The sequence below is a fragment of the Loxodonta africana genome, chromosome 19, assembly GCF_030014295.1.
Source record: "Loxodonta africana isolate mLoxAfr1 chromosome 19, mLoxAfr1.hap2, whole genome shotgun sequence".
NCBI lineage: Eukaryota > Metazoa > Chordata > Mammalia > Proboscidea > Elephantidae > Loxodonta > Loxodonta africana.
In genome coordinates, this window is record NC_087360.1 from 7832 (window position 1) to 24579 (window position 16748).

A 16748-nucleotide genomic window follows, 5' to 3' on the forward strand; every position below is an offset into this window, starting at 1 on the left:
TTAAGGAAGCGCCAAATTGATTTCCAAAGTGGTTGTATCATTTGACATTCCCACCAGCAGTGTAGAAGTGTTCCAATCTCTCCACAGATTCTCCAACATTTATTACTTTGTGTTTTTTGGATTAATGCCAGCCTTGTTGGAGTGAGATGGAATCTCATTGTAGTTTTGATCTGCATTTCTCTAATGGCTAATGATCGTGAACATTTCCTCATATATCTGTTACCTACCTAAACATCTTCTTTAGTGAAGTGTCTATTCATATCTTTTGCCCATTTTTTAATTGGGTTATTTGTCTTTTTGCAGTTGAGTTTTTGCAGTATCATGTAGATTTTAGAGATCAGGCGCTGATCTGAAATGTCATAGCTAAAAACTTTTTCCCAGTCTGTAGGTAGTCTTTTTACTCTTTCGGTGAAGTCTTTGGATGAACATAGGTGTTTGATTTCTAGGAGCTCCCAGTTATCTAGCTTTTCTTCTACATTCTTTATAATGTTTTGTATACTGTTTATGCCATGTATTAGAGCTCCTAACGTTGTCCTATTTTTTCTTCCGTGATCTTTATTGTTTTAGATTTTATATTTAGGTCTTTGATCCATTTTGAGTTAGTTGTTGTGCATGGAGTGAGGTATGGGTCTTGTTTCATTTTTTTGCAGATGGATATCCAGTTATGCCAGCACCATTTGTTAAAAAGACTGTCTTTTCCCCCATTTAACTGTTTTGGGGCCTTCGTCAAATATCAACTGCTCGTATGTGGATGGATTTATGTCTGGATTCTCAATTCTGTTCCATTGGTCCATGTATCTGTTGTTGTTCCAGTACCAGGCTGTTTTGACTACTGTGGCGGTATAATAGGTTCTAAAATCAGGTAAAGTAAGGCCTCCCACTTTGTTCATCTTTTTCAGTAATGCCTTATTTATCCGGGGCCTCTTTCCCTTCCATATGAAGTTGGTGATTTGTTTCTCCATCTCATTAAAGAATGTCCTTAGGATTTGGATCGGAATTGCATTAAATGTATAGATCGTTTCTGGTAGAACAGACATTTTTATAATGTTAAGTCTTCCTATCCATGAGCAAGGTATGTTCTTCCACTTATGCAAGTCTCTTGGTTTCTTGCAGAAGTGCACTGTAATTTTCTTTCTATAAGACTTTTACATCTCTGGTAAGATTTATTCCTAAGTATTTTATCTTCTTGGGGGCTACTGTAAACGGCATTGATTTGGTGATTTCCTCTTCGATGTTCTTTTTGTTGGTATAGAGGAATCCAACTGATTTTTGTACGTTTATCTTCTATCCTGATACTCTGCTGAACTGTTCAATTAGTTTCAGTAGTTTTCTGGAGGATTCCTCAGGGTTTTCTGTGTATAAGATCATATCACCTGCAAATAAAGATAATTTTACTTCTTCCTTGCCAATCTGGATGCCCTTTATTTCTTTATCTAGCCTAATTGCTCTGGCTAGGACTTCCAGCCCAATGTTGAATAAGAGTGGTGATAAAGGGCATCCTTGTCTGGTTCCCGATCTCAAGGGGAATGCTTTCAGGCTCTCTCCATTTAGGGTGATGTTGGCTGTTGGCTTTGTATAAATGTCCTTTATTATGTTGAGGAATTTTCCTTCTACTCCTATTTTGCTCAGAGTTTTTACCATGAATGAGTGTTGAACTTTGTCAAATGCCTTTTCTCCATTGATTGATAAAATCATGTCATTCTTGTCTTTTACTTATGTGGTGGATTACATTAATTGTTTTTCTAATGTTGAACCATCCCTGCATACCTGGTATGAATCCCACTTGGTAGTGGTGAATTATTTTTTTCATATGTTGTTGAATTCTATTGGCTAGAATTTTGTTGACGATTTTTGCATCTACATTCATGAGGGATATAGGTCTATAATTTCTTTTCTTATGGTGTCTTTACCTGGTTTTGGTATCAGGGATATGGTGGCTTCACAGAATGAGTTTGGTAGTATTCCATCCTTTTCTATGCTCTGAAATACCTTTAGTAGTAGTGGTGTTGACTCTTCTCTGAAAGTTTGGTAGAACTCTGCAGTGCAACTGTCCGGACCAGGGCTTTTTTTGTTGTTGTTGGGAGTTTTTTTGATTACCTTTTGAAATCTCTTCTTTTGTTATGGGCCTATTTAGTTGCTCTACCTCTGTTTGTGTTAGTTTAGGTAGGTGGTGTGTTTCTAGGAATACATCCATTTCTTCTAGGTTTTCAAATTTGTTTGACTATAGTTTTTCATAGTAATCTGATATGATTCTTTTAATTTCAGTTGGGTCTGTTGTAATATCGCTCCTCTCATTTCTTATTTGGGTTATTTGCTTCCTCTCCTATTTTTCTTTTGTCAGTTTGGCCAGTGGTTTATCAATTTCATTGATTTTTTCAAAAGACAGCGTTAATTCTTGCAATTGTTTTTCTGTTTTCTATTTCATTTAGTTCCGCTCTAATTTTTATTATTTTCTTCTGGTACCTGTGGGTTTCTTTTGTTGCTCTCTTTCTAGTTGTTCAAATTGTAGGGATAATTCTTTGATTTTGGCCTTTTCTTCTTTTTGGATATGTGCATTTATTGATATAAATTGACCTCTGAGCACCGCTTTTGCTATGTCGCAAAGGTTCTGATAGAAAGTGTTTTCATTCTCATTGGATTCTCTGAATTTCTTTATTCCATCCTTAATGTCTTCTATAATCCAGTCTTTTTTGAGCAGGGTATTGTTCAATTTCCAAGTGTTTGATTTCTTTTCCCTGCTTTTCCTGTTATTGATTTCCACTTTTATGGCCTTATGGTCAGAGAAGATGCTTTGTAATATTTCAATGTTTTGGATTCTGCTAAGGCTTGCTTTATGACCTAATATGTGGTCTATTCTAGAGAATGTTCCATGTGCACTAGAAAAGAAAGTATAGTTGGTTGCTGTTGGGTGGAGTGTTCTGTATATGTCTACGAGGTCAAGTTGGTTGATTGTGGCATTTAGATCTTCCGTGTCTTTATTGAGTTTCTTTCTGAATGTCCTGTCCTTCACCGAAAGTGGTGTTGAAGTCTCCTACTATTATTCTATTATTGTAGAGCTATCTTACTTTTCAATGCTGACAATTTGTCTTATGTATCTTGCAGCCCTGTCAATGGGTGCATAAATATTTAATATGGTTATATCTTCTTGGTCTATTGTCCCTTTAATCATTATATAGTGTCCTTCCTTATCCTTTATGATGGATTTAACTTTAAAGTCTATTTTGTCAGAAATATTGCCACTCCTGCTCTTTTTTGTTTGCATGATATATTTTTTTCCATCCTTTGAGTTTTAGTTTGTGTCTCTAAGTCTAAGGTGTGTCTCTTGTAGGCAGCACATAGATGGATCTTATTTTTTAATCCATTCTGCCACTTTCTGTCTCTTTATCGGTGCATTTAGCCCATGTACATTCAGGGTAATTATGGATAGGTATGAATTTAGTGCTGTCATTTTGATGTCTTTGTTTTTGTGTTGAGTTTTTTTCCCACTTGATGTGTTGAGTAGATTTTCTTTATATATTGTCCTTTCCTCATATTTGTTGTTGTTGGTTTTGTTTCTGCTGAGTCTGTATTTTTCCCTTGTATTTTATTTTGATAAGTAGGATAGTTTGTCTCCTTTGTGTTTATCTTATTTTTTACCCCTACTTTTCTAAATTTAAAACTAACTTTTATTTCTTTGTATCACTGTATCTTCCTCTCCATATGGAAGGTCTATAATTACATTTCTTAGTCCCTCTTTATTAATGTTGTCTTCTTTTATATAATAACATCGCTGTTACCCTGTTTTGGGCTTTTTTTTTTTTTAGAATCTTGCTTTGTTTTTTAGATTTCCCTATCTGGGTTGATTTCTGGTTGCTCTGCCCAGCGTTCTAGTCTTGGGTTGATACCTGGTATTATTGATTTTCTAACCAAAGAACTCCCTTTAGTATTTCTTGTAGTTTTGGTTTGGTTTCTATGAATTCCCTAAACTTACGCTTATTTAGAAATGTCTTAATCTCACCTTCATATTTAACAGTTTTGTTTTGTTTTGGTATGCCCCTATGGGTTGCTTCAGTGAGCTAGCTTGATTATTTTTGCCTTTGGAGCTCTGATGTCCTGTCCCCAGCCAGCTAGAGCTGTTATCAGGTATATCAGTCTAGGAGTCCATTCACTTTTCTTGCATGAATTCAGCTCAAGTTCCCAGGTAGGTTATCATCAAGTGTGCAGTACAGGGTCTATCCTACAGTCTTAGAGGAGCAGGGGTGATTGGCATATATACCACTATCTGACTGCAGCAAGGGGTCACGGTCTGAACAAGGCAGGGGGCTGAGAACCGACACCCAAGTGTCTCTGAGGAAAATGCATCTCTGTTCCCTAGAGTGTGCTGGTGGGTGAGTTCTGCAGAGGGATCATGGGCACCCAAAGTTTTTGGTTGTAAGCACTGGGAGGTACCAGTTATCTTTGAAACCCTGTCATGCGTGGCTGGGTGACCTGAGTGGAGCTACCAGTCCTTAGGTCGCTTTTGTGGGTGAGGACCTTGTTTAATAGGCAATGTCCAACGTCAAACACCCACCTCTGCACCGCACAGCTGAAACGGTTGGAGTTTGCCAACAAGGGCCTATTCTCCCAAAATAGGACCACACAGGTCCATGCAGAAGGGAAAGGTGCTCGAGGTCCACGGACGGTTTATGCCTAGACAGGAACTGCTTCTGTCCTGAGCTCCCCTGGTTAATGGAGCTAGCAAATTATCTTTTCCCCCCAGTCGCAAATTTTTTTCTTCCCCAAGGCTGGGAGGATGGCTCTAGGTGCTCACCAGAGTCTATCTCAGGCCCAGGATTCAGCCACTGAAGCTGGCTTGGGGGTGCGGGGGTGCAGTAAAATATATGCAAATACTTAGCTTTTGCCGAAAGAGCCATTCTCCTCAGGTTCCAAAGGTGTGAGTAGGCTGTGTGGCTGGCTGCTTCTCCGAGGAAACTGCGGCCGGACGCTAGTACCATCCCACCACTGCCGCTCCGGGAATGGTGCCTGAAGGCTCCCCGCGATTCAGGTCCGGTAACTCCTCTCCACTTCTGAACGGTCTTTTCTTCCCCTGCTCCTCAGTTCGTTGTCTAAGCTTGCTTTTAATGCTCAGGGCTCCCAGCTTGTCACAAATATATTCGTTTCACTTCGTTTTTCGGGTCTTTGTTGTAAAGAGGGCTCGCCGGAAGCATCTATTCCGCCATTTTGGCTCCGCCTCTGGCCCATCTTTTGATTTCTTGACTGCTGCTTCTGTGGCTGCCGATTGTGGATCCAAGCAAAATGAAATTTTTGACTTCAATCTTTTATCATGAGGTTGCTTATTGGTCCAGCTGTGAGGATTTTTATGTTGAGGTATACACCGAAGGCTGTGGTCTTTGATCTTCATCAGTAAGTGCAAGTCCTCTTCACTTTCAGCAAGGTTGTGTCATCTGCAGGTTGTTAATGAGTCTCCCTCCAATCCTGATGCCCCGTTCTTCTATCATCCAGCTTCTCGGATTATTTGCTCACCATACAGGCTGACTATGTATGGTGAAAGGATACAACCTTGATGTACACCTTTTCTGACTTTAAAGCACGCAGCGTCTCCTTGTTTCAATGGCTACCTCTTGATCTACGTACAGGTTCCTCATGAGCACAATTAAGAGCTCTGGAATGATCATTCTTCACAATGTTATCCATACTTTGTTATGATTCACACAATGGCCTTATGGAGGCTAGGCCAATTTGGCAGACATGTTATGACACCATTTCTTCCTCATTCCCTGACCCACTGCCCTGCCAGCACAAGCAGTACCCAGGCATCTCAGTGTACTAAGTCTTCAAGAGCCTCAGGTTGTTTCCAGGCCCCACGTGGACTAATTCTCTGCCAGCTCAGGGGGTCCATGGACACCCTCCCACAGACCCTTAGGTTGGCACAGACCTGTCCCAGCCTCCAGAAGGGAATTTGGAAAATTTCCAGAGCCTCATCTGAGGGGCAGGCACCTGGTGGGAATGCAGAAGGCTGGGCCCCGAGAGTGTGTATGTGTGCAGGCAACCCCCATCATCTCTAGTCCTGAGTCAAAAAACTTCATTCAATGTCATGACCACAACCACCGTAACTAATAATAACCATAATAATGACCTACCCCCTAGGGCACCCCCTGCAGGCTGTGGCAGGTCTGGGCTGCCAGAAGGGTACTTTGAAATTTTTCTGAAGGCTCAACCGATGGCTGCTCCGTGAGGCATCTTAGAAAGGTACAGGGTGTAGGACACTGACATGTCAATTCATCAGTACACACCCAAGTAATGAACTCCTAGCCAGGGATTAAAAGTCAGGAACCCTGGTGGCATGGTGGTTAAGAACTTCAGCTGCTAACCAAAAGGTTGGCAGTTCAAATCCACCAGGCACTCTTGGAAACTCTATGGGGCAATTATACTCCATCCTATAGGGTCACTATGAGTTGTAACAGACTCAACAGCAAAAGGTTTGGTTGGATTATACTGTAACATGGAAAGGTGTCCACGATAGTTAAGTGAAAAAGAAGAGGAGAGTTAAAAGCATTAAAACTTTAATTCAATGAAACTGACATTTTTTTTACTGCAAACACAATGGAATTACAACCTTAAGTGGAAATCCACCTTATCTCATTCTGCCTGGGCTGTTGTGAACTCGTTTCCCTCTTGGTTCTCAAGGGAAAGCCACCACAAACAGAAATGTTGGGCCGCTCTCAACAACAAGAACTGGGTGAAGTTCTACCTTGTGCTACAGGACAGCTGGAAAGGTGGCCAGCAGTGTAACATTCTCCTCTCTAACCTCAACATTATCACAACATCTGGCTTTTACAGAGCAAATTTGCACGTGATTTCCATAAGACAACACAGTAAACTTTAAAATATAACTCTCAGTAGCAGTACAATAAATACAGATTTCTTCTTAAATGTTTATCAACCTCGTTACAACAATGACAAAACACTTCCATAATATCTCTCATTATATTTTGGGAATATAATTTAGCAAATACATGCAACTCTTTGCATAAGCTTTCTCTTTGATTCTGTAAAGTATCACTCTTCACTCCAGGTATCTTCAGATTTGATTCTGTGTAACGGGCTCAACACAGAAAAGATTAGGCATTTGGAAATCATTAAATTCCTCTTTCCAGTAAGTAACAGTTTCTTTAGGTAAGACATGGGATTCCCTCTTCCAGGAAAAAGGACAAAGTGAACATACAAAGTGAACAATATTTCAGAAATACCTGCAGTGTTGAGTTCTCAGATTCCTCTAAGATAGCTCTATTTCATCACAGGGCACAATGAATGATGGTCTCATCATGACTACAAACATTGTGAGGGATTATTTTCCTTAGAGAAAATCAAGATGTTCTAACCAGTGGGGGTAGAATAGGTTCCAAGATACACAAACACATGAAATGTATACTGTACTTATTTCTATTAATTGGTAGCTTCCAGTACCACTTACATAAACTGGAAAACAACAGAAAATTTTTGTACTGTTGAAATGTATTTTCAATAAGCCATACTAGTGATGAATCATTTGTTAAGAAGCAAACAGGTATTCACAGTAGAAATTAATGTTCGTGTATCTACAACCCAAGTGTCATATGTTGCATTCAAAAGTAAAATGTCAAAGTATGCAAATTCCACATTATGTACTGCATATGTACTGTAGATCTTAGGATATTTACTTTTATCCTATTACATTTTCTCACGCACTTAAAATATCTTTAATGTGCCTCCACATTCATAAGCTGGTTTTCTAATATTTCCTAAAAGTCTGGAACATCTGGAGCATGATTTTCTTTGAAAAAAAATGGTAAAGACAACTATTTTTCCAAATTAAGCAAAACAGTATTTCCAGACAAAATCAGGTATATGGTAAGGTGAACTTCCTGCTGAAGGCTTTGCCTCACATGATACATTCATAGGTCTTCTTTCAGAAGTTAATAATTTGGGGGGATAGGTTTGTCATTTCTAGATGAAGGATTTTCCAAATTTTCAGCATAGTTTGTCCAAAGTATGAGCTTTTGAAGTGCAATTTTAATAATTTTGCCGTTCATTGGCTCTACAGCTTCTCTCGTTAAAACCCTACTTTAATACACTGTGTTTCAAGAGAGTCTATTCTATATTCCTTTGCTTTAGTGAGTTTCCTCCTTTTGATTTTTATACTTAATTGTGACTTTCCAACAATTATTTCATTCACATGGTTCCTCACCTGTTTAAATTGGTAAAAGTTATGACCTGCTAAAACTTTCCATATTCACACAATAGAATTCCTATGTGAAACTCCCGATGTTAAACAAGATATAAGCTAGACTGCCTCATTTTTACTGTACTCATAGTTTCTACACTTTGTGTTTATATGTAAAGAATAGGTTTCTCTGGATGGCCCTTGTATATTCCCTGCATTCATAAGGTTTCTTTCTGTTCAGTTTAAGCTTCCTGGTGTGTAATGAGATGAATCCATTTATAGTTTCCTGATTGACTTTGGAGACAGTTTCTCACATTTAACTAATACGTTTCTCAACTGTGTGAGTTCTCTGATGCATAATGAGCTGTGACTTCCAACAAAAGGCCTTCCCACACTCAGTGCATTTACAGGGTTTCTCTCCTGTATGAGTTCTCTGATGTGCACTTAGAATTGATTTCTGAGAGAAGGTCTTTCCACAGTCATTGCATCCATATGGTTTCTCTCCTGAGTGAGTTCTCTGATGCACAATGAGCTGAGATTTCCTCATGAAGGCTTTATCACATTCACTGCATCCATACGGTTTCTCCCTCATGTGCATTCTCTGATGAACAACAAGGCGTAATTTCCCACTAAAGAATTTCTCACATTGACTGCATTTATAGGGGTTTTTCACTGCATGAGTTTGCTCATGTACAATGAGTAGTGACTTCCAAATGAAGGCTTTCCCACACTCACTGCATTCATATGGTTTCTCTCCAGAATGGGTTCTCATGTGTATTATTAGATATGACTTGCTACTAAAGGCTTTCCCACAATCACTGCATTCATAAGGTTTCTCCCCGGCATGAGTTCTCTGATGTGAAATAAGCTGATCTTTCCTATTAAAGCCTTTCCCACATTCGCTACATTCATATGGATTCTCTCCCGTATGAATTCTCTGATGCACAATGAGCTGTGAATTGAAACTGAATGACTTTCCGCATTCACTGCATTCATGAGGTTTCTCTCCTGTATGAGTCCTCATATGTATAATGAGGTATGACTTGCTCCTGAAAGCTTTTCCACAATCACTGCATCCATAAGGTTTCACTCCTGTGTGACTTCTCTGATGTACAATGAGCTGTGACTTCAAACTGAATGCTTTCCCGCACTGAATGCACGCATAGGGTTTTACTCCAGTGTGAGCTCCCTGATGTACAATGAGCTGTGACTTAAAAGTAAAGGCTTTCCCACATTCACCACAACCATAGGGCTTCTCTCCCGTATGAGTTCTCTGGTGTACAATAAGGTTTGACTTTGTATTAAAGGCTTTTCGACATTCGCTGCACTCAAAGGGTTTTTCTCCTGTATGAGTTCTCAGATGTATAATGAGTTGTGACTTCAAACCAAAAGCTTTCCCACAGTCACTGCATTCGTAGGGTTTCTCCCCCGCATGAGTTCTCTGGTGTGAAATGAGCTGGTATTTCCGACTGAAGGCTTTCCCACATTCATGGCATTCATAGGGGTTTTCTCCTGTGTGAATTCTCTGATGCACAATGAGCTGTGACTTGAAACTGAAGGCTTTCCCGCATTCCTTACATTCGTGAGGTTTCTCTCCTGTATGAGTCCTCATATGTATTATGAGGTATGACTTGCTCCCGAAGGCTTTTACACATTCCCTGCATACATAAGGTTTCATTTCTGTGTGACTTCTCTGATGTGCAACGAGCTGTGACTTCAAACCGAAGGCCTTCCCACACTGAATGCATGCATAGGGTTTTACTCCAGTGTGAACTCCCTGATGAATGATGAGCTGTGACTTGAAAGTAAAGGCTTTCCCACATTCACCACAACCATAGGGTTTCTCTCCTGTGTGGGTCCTCTGATGTACCATAAAGTTTGACTTTGTATTAAAGGCTTTCTGACATTCACAGCATTCATAGGGTTTCTCTCCTGTATGAATTCTTTGATGAATAATGAGCTGTGACTTCAAACCAAAAGATTTCCCACATTCATTGCATCCATATGATTTCTGCCCCAAATGAGTTCTCTGGAGTGAAATGAGGTGATCTTTTCTGCTGAAAACTTTCCCACCTTCACAGCATTCACAGGGATTCTCATTTGTGTGAATTCTCTGATGTGTAACAAGTTGTGAATTGAAACTGAAAGCTTTCCCACATTCACTGCATTCATGAAGTTTCTCTCCAGAATGAGTTCGCTGATGTGCAACGAAATATAACTTGCTGCTAAACTCATTCCTGCGTTCATTACATTTGTAGGATTGCTCTCCTGAATGAGTGCGCTGATGCACTGCAAGGTTTGACTTGCAGCTGAAGGCTATCCCACAGTAACTGCATTCAAAGGGCTTCTCTGTCATACACATTTGCTGGCATATGAGTTGTGGCTTCTTGTTAATCGCTTTTCCAGATTCATTACTTTCACAGTATTTCATTCCAACGAGAGTTTCCTCACGTTTAGGTTGGAGGAATGATTCTTTATGTACACAAAACCCATTAGGATTCGTTCCAGCATAGTTACTAGTTAATCCGATATTATACTTCAAATTCTTTCCATGTGTGTCATGCTTATGAATTTTTTTTCTTAAAGACACATAATTTGTACCGAGATAAAGTTTTTCAAATGTATATTCATAATCTTTTGCCATACTTCCCAGTTTGCCTTGATTTTCCTGTTGCCATTCCGTATTATGATCAATTTCCTGGACTTTTTCTAGAAATGAAAACAATCACGTTATTAGTAATAACACGATTCTGGTATATTTTAAATTTCCTTTTAAATACTATGTCATGAGGTTTTTCTTTTAATTTCCGATATTAGATCTAACTCTAAATAAAATCTGAAGTGTAAATGCACTCAATTTCCAACAATGGGGAAAACAAAGTGAATCAAAAACAACTGTAGGTAAGTACAGAAAACTGAAAATGGTGTTTAAAATCTTGCATAACGGAAAAGGAAAAACAGAACAGGCACAAGGAACAATAAATAGGCATCATATAAAGGGCTTGGAAGGGGTCTCCGAGCACTAGATTGATTCAACAAATATTGATTCAACACTTATTGTGTGCCACCATTACCCAGATGTCAGTTTGTTGTACTGCTGTGGCTTTTGTGTTGCTCTGATGCTGGAAGCTATGCCACCAGTGTTTCAAATACCAGCAGAGTCACCCATTGTGGACTGGCTTCAGCAGAGCTTCCAGACTAAGACAAACTAGGAAGAAAATCCTGACAATTTATTCCTCAAAATTAGCCGATGAAACCCTTATGGATCACAATGAAACACTGTCTAACTTGCTTGCTTTGGACTCACTGTCAGAAGGAAAAAAATCTCTGGAGGAAAACATCATGATTGGTGTATCTGAAACATCAGTGACATGGATTGGCACAGTACCCACAATGATGGAATCAAACATGCCAGAGACCGTGAGGATGACGTAAGACCAGGCAGCATTTTGTTCTGTTGTACATATGGTTGCCATGAGGCCGACTTAACTAGACTTCAGCTACCTATCTTGATTACGGGCCAAATACAGTGCTAATCTCTCAAAAAACACCAGAGTAGGTTGCAGACAGTTCCTAAGTCCTCTTAAGAATAAGTTCCACTGAATACCCAGACAAATGAAGAAAACAGACTCACAAGGAACATCATCATAGTTTCAGAATACCAAGGGCAAATAAAAGATCTTAAAAGCTTCCACAGGAATCAAAAGAACAAAGTTTCATATAATGAATCAAATTTTCGAATGGCATCAGACTTCATTAGCAACTCTAGAACACAACAAAAACAGCAGTCAGGAGTAGAGTAAAAACACTGTCAACTACAAAAAGTCTCAAAATTTTAGCATGTGAAACTATTCACAGCAAGCTACTGGAGGACATGCTCAAACAAAACACGCCAAGAAAAAGGATGACTGAGGAAAGAGAAAATAAAATCTGAAAAGATCTTAGGATAAGAAGTAAACAACAGGTCTTCAGAAAAACTAGGCCACACTGAAGAAAGTCAGAAAAATCTGGGAAGAGATGTCACCCGGAAAATGAAATTGGAAAAATCAGTAATTTGTCTAGATGTATTAAAAGAATATTGAGACATCTGAAGAAGTATCTGGAGTTAAATTAATGGTAAATACGTTAATGATAACAAAGAAAATTAAGCAAGCAAATAAAACAACTCCAGAGTAAAAAAAAAAATTATGAGCAAAGAAAATTAATCATTCAATACTACGTGATTTACCTATGAATACAAATTATGTGGTCATAATAACATAAAAACCAAAAACATCTGCATTGTAAGAAATTATTTAATATGGCTCTTCTAGCCATTGCCTTTGTGACTCACACACAATGACTGAGTGGGACTATGCAAATAAGGTATATGGAACCTGTGGTGGTTGGGGTTATGTATTAACTTGGCTAGGCCATGATTCCCAATATTGTATGGCTGTCTGCCATTTTGTGTGTTGTGGATTCCAACCTTTACATGTTGATGAGGCAGGAATGGTGTGACTTGTGTATTGGGTCCTTGGGTCACAGACTTGCAGGGTAGTGTGAATCAAGTCCCACCCTTACTCAAGTTATGCCCTTCCCTGGGGTGTAGTCTTCATTTAAGGGATATGTGTGGATGTCCCAGCAGGGTTCTCTCTCTGCATCTGGATCATGCGTCCATTTCATGATTGACTGACCTCTGGTTCATGAAACTTGACCCAGAGGCTTACTATCTGACCTGCAGATTATGGCATCTGCCAGCCTCTGCAGCCCCATGGGCTATCAGCCTATCTGACCTGATTCACCAGCTTCCACAGCCTTGTGAGCCAGAAGCCTGTGGTCTTAACTGCTGGTTTGGGATCCTCAGCCCCTGCAACCACTTGAGTCAAGAGAAGCCTGTACCTGACCCACGAATTTGGGACTTGTCAACCTCCACAACCACATGAATGATTTCCTTTATATGGTTCATGAGTTCTGTGAAACACTGCAGCAAATTAGGGAACCCAAAATGGAAGGGAGGGTACTGAGGGGAGAGGGAATAGCTGATGATAGAGACGATGGAGCGGTACTGCAGTTTAGAAAACTTGAACATCTGGGACATCTTTAACTTCCTCCTCATAGGAACCAGCTTTGTGGTGATCCTTATAAAAGACATTATTCGTTTATTATCTAACCAAGTCTATAAACTATACCCAACTCCTCACTTACCAACTCTCTCATTACCCAACATTTTGCATTTACGACAATAGTAAAAAGAATTTACTACCAGACTATTTTGCACATTAACAACGTACGTCTGGCAGTAACGAACACTGAGGTGTGAGGCACGAGTAATGCTGTGATGGTTAAGGTGGTTAAGATTAAGTGACAATTTGGCTGGGCCGTGATTCACAGAGGTTTAGCAGTTATGTAATGACGTTATTTGGCAGTTAGGTAATGTTGTAATTTGGCAGTTAGGTAATGTTGTAATTTGGCAGTTACGTAATGATGCAATTTGGCAGTTATATAATGATGTAGTCATTCTTCATTTTCTGATCAGGTGTGATCATCCTCAATTTTTGCATAATGACCTGATCTTTGGAACCTAACTATGTTGATATATGAGGAGTGGCTGTAACTATATTAGCATAATGAGGATGTGGTTGAGGGCATGAGAGGTAGAAGATGAAAGAGAACTAAATCTAACTTCTTCTATGTGGAGAAATCATCAGATAATTGCCTAAAAGGTGGGGATCAAGGTGCAGGAGAGTAAGCTGTTTAGAAATATGGAAGTAAATACCATAACGAAGAGCTAAAAAAGATGAAACTGGTTGTCTCTGGGGAAATGGAAAACAATGAGGGGATAAGGTGGGCAGAGTGCTTTTTTAACACAAAAATAAATAAAAAGCCAAAGATACAGTAGAGAGGGGACAAGACATGGGATCAAGTCCTCAGGCACAGCAACAAACATATGGAGGTTAGATAGAAGCAAATGAGTAGAATCAATCTACATAGCCCAAAGTAATATACTGCTCAAGGTAAGGAACAGGAAAGGACATTAAGTTAACAACTCCAGTTCGGAGAGAGTAGATCAAAGGATTTTAACATCTCATTCAAGTTTTATTATGATAAAATCTCAAAGAGCCCTCCTACCTCCTACATATGATCCCTCTTTTTCATTCTGTACACCACCACAAAATCATGTTTCCCCAAACATCAATCGTTAACTGGGGTATTATCTATCCTGGATGTGCTAATTAATGAATACAGGAACTTTTGTCTGTCACAATAATTTGAGAAAATGTGCTACTAAATATGCTCCTATAGTTGACGTCTTTGAATTACGGTCTTGACGAAGAATACTGAATATACCATGGACTGTCAAAAGAACCAACAAATCTGTCTCAGAAGAAGCGAAACCAGAATACTCCTTAGAAGGATGGCGAGACTGTATCTTACATACTTTGGACATACTGTCAGGAAGGATCAGTCCCCAGAGGACGTCATGCTTGGCAAAGTACAGGGTCAGTGGAAAAGAGGAAGACCCTCGACGAGTGGATTGACACAGTGGCTGCAACAATGAGCTCAAGCATAACAATGACTGTGAGGATGGCACAGGACCAGGCAGTGTTTCATTCTGTTGTACATGGGTTCACTATGAGTCGGAACCTACTCGATGGCACCTAACAACAACAACATAGTTAAAAACCCCCACACGTCAGTCAGTTTGTCATACTTGCTTCTCAAAAGAAAGGATGGTGAGACTATGTCTCATATACTTTGGACATGTTATCAGGAGGGATCAGTCCCTGGAGAAGGACACCATGCTTGGTAAAGTGGAAGGTCAGCAAAAAAGAGGAAGACCCTTAACGAGATGGAATGACAGAGCGGCTGCAGTGATGGACTCAAGCATTGCAACAATCGTGAGGATGGTGCAGGACCAGGCAGCGTTACATTCTGTTGTGCATAGGGTTGCTATGAATCAGAACTGAATCGATGGCACCTAACAAAAACAACGTAGTCAGATTTGTCTCCACCAAAAAGAATTACGCCAGAGGCTATATTTTCAGGGATCATTTCTATAGTTCGTCCGGGAAACTATATCTACTACTGGAAATGGAACAACCTGAATGCAATTAAAGAGAACGTTGATGCCTTGTGAAAAACGTAACTAACATCTCTGAACAATTTGTGCACAAACTGCCAAATGGGAACCTAATTTGCTATGTAAACTTTCACTGAAAACACAATTATTATTTAAAAAAAGAAATAGGCCAGTGAGTAACTAATATTTGCTCTAGAATCAGATTTGCTCATGTGTTTTACTGCCAGTATTATTCCCGTGAGGAGACCTGGTGGCGCAGTGGTTAAGCGCTTGGCTGCTAACTGAAAGGTCAGTGGTTCAAACCCACCAGCAGCTCTGCAGGAGACAGATGTGGCAGTCTGCTTCTGTAAGTATTTACAGCCTTGGAAACCTGATGGGGCACTTCTACTCTGCCCTACAGGGTTGCTATGAGTCTGATCACCTCAATGGCAGCGGGTTTTTTTCCCTGTACCTATCACAGTTCATGGATACTAAAGCTGTCGTAACCATCAAATCCTATAATTTACCCCTTCAGTCCTTCTGTTCCTGATACCATTAAAAAAAAAAAAAAAATACCATACTCATCCTTATTTTTGCACACCTACCTTGGTTCCTGTATCTTAGCTTCCATCATTCGAAGGGCTTGAAGGTTAATTATCCTCTACCAAAACGTTACAGGTCCCTGGTGGTACAACAGTTAAGCGCTCAGCTGCTAACTGAAAGGTCGGTGGTTTGAAACCACTAGACACTCCATGGAAGGAAAGACCCAGCAACTGCTCCCGTAAAGATTACAGTCTAGGAAGCCCTATAGGGTGACTCTGCTCTGTCCTCTAAGGTTACCATGCAACAGAATCAACTGCACGGACACAACCACCAAAACATTTATCTTCTGTTTATGTTACGACCCTTGATTGAACCCAATTATTAATACCATCTGCTACCCAGAACCAATGCAACACTATCATTCCTGTGCTAAAAACTCTAAAATGTTAAATAGCAGCAAAACTAAAAAAAACCTTAGAACAGTCGCCTTTACAAACTACAAAATAGAGTAATTAATCTAGCAAACTAATTCAAAGACCTTAAGTCACCATATATATAAAAATTCATGTTCTACTGGTCTCCAACAAATAACTTCTGTTCCAGTCAGCCAACCTGTCTTCCTTACTACTTAATTTTCCAATACTGAGCACTTCCACATATTTTTGCAATGGCTGAGTTTAGTGTCTCCTATTAGTGATGTAGCAAGAATTCAATCCAGCAGCATGCACTTGGTCACAGGCAGCTGTGTGCTCATATAAGGAGCCTGGGACTTGGGAGCTGTGCTGACACGTGTTACACATCAGCTCCTTCCCTACGTGGCCACAGGACCCTGACAACTGTCATACTCTTGACTACCTGAAGAGGAAATGTAATCTGATCTTACTGCATGGTGTATATGTGTTTGTGTTTACTCTGCCACCAATTCATCACCCTCCAAAAATCCTGCATAAAGAAATCCATAAGGAATGGATTAACATGAAA

General features: G+C 39.8%; 1 protein-coding gene across 1 annotated transcript in view; it reads right to left on the minus strand.

The window, feature by feature from the left end:
• Window positions 1–3768: 3768 nt before the first annotated feature.
• The window catches only part of LOC100656825 (zinc finger protein 268), an 83203-nt gene continuing 70223 nt past the window's right edge, over window positions 3769–16748 (minus strand). The window contains exon 11 of the mRNA XM_023540423.2: window positions 3769–10891. Coding sequence (XP_023396191.2) covers window positions 8499–10891 — 2393 coding nt within the window. The 3' untranslated portion in view covers window positions 3769–8498. The remainder of the gene's footprint in view (window positions 10892–16748) is intronic.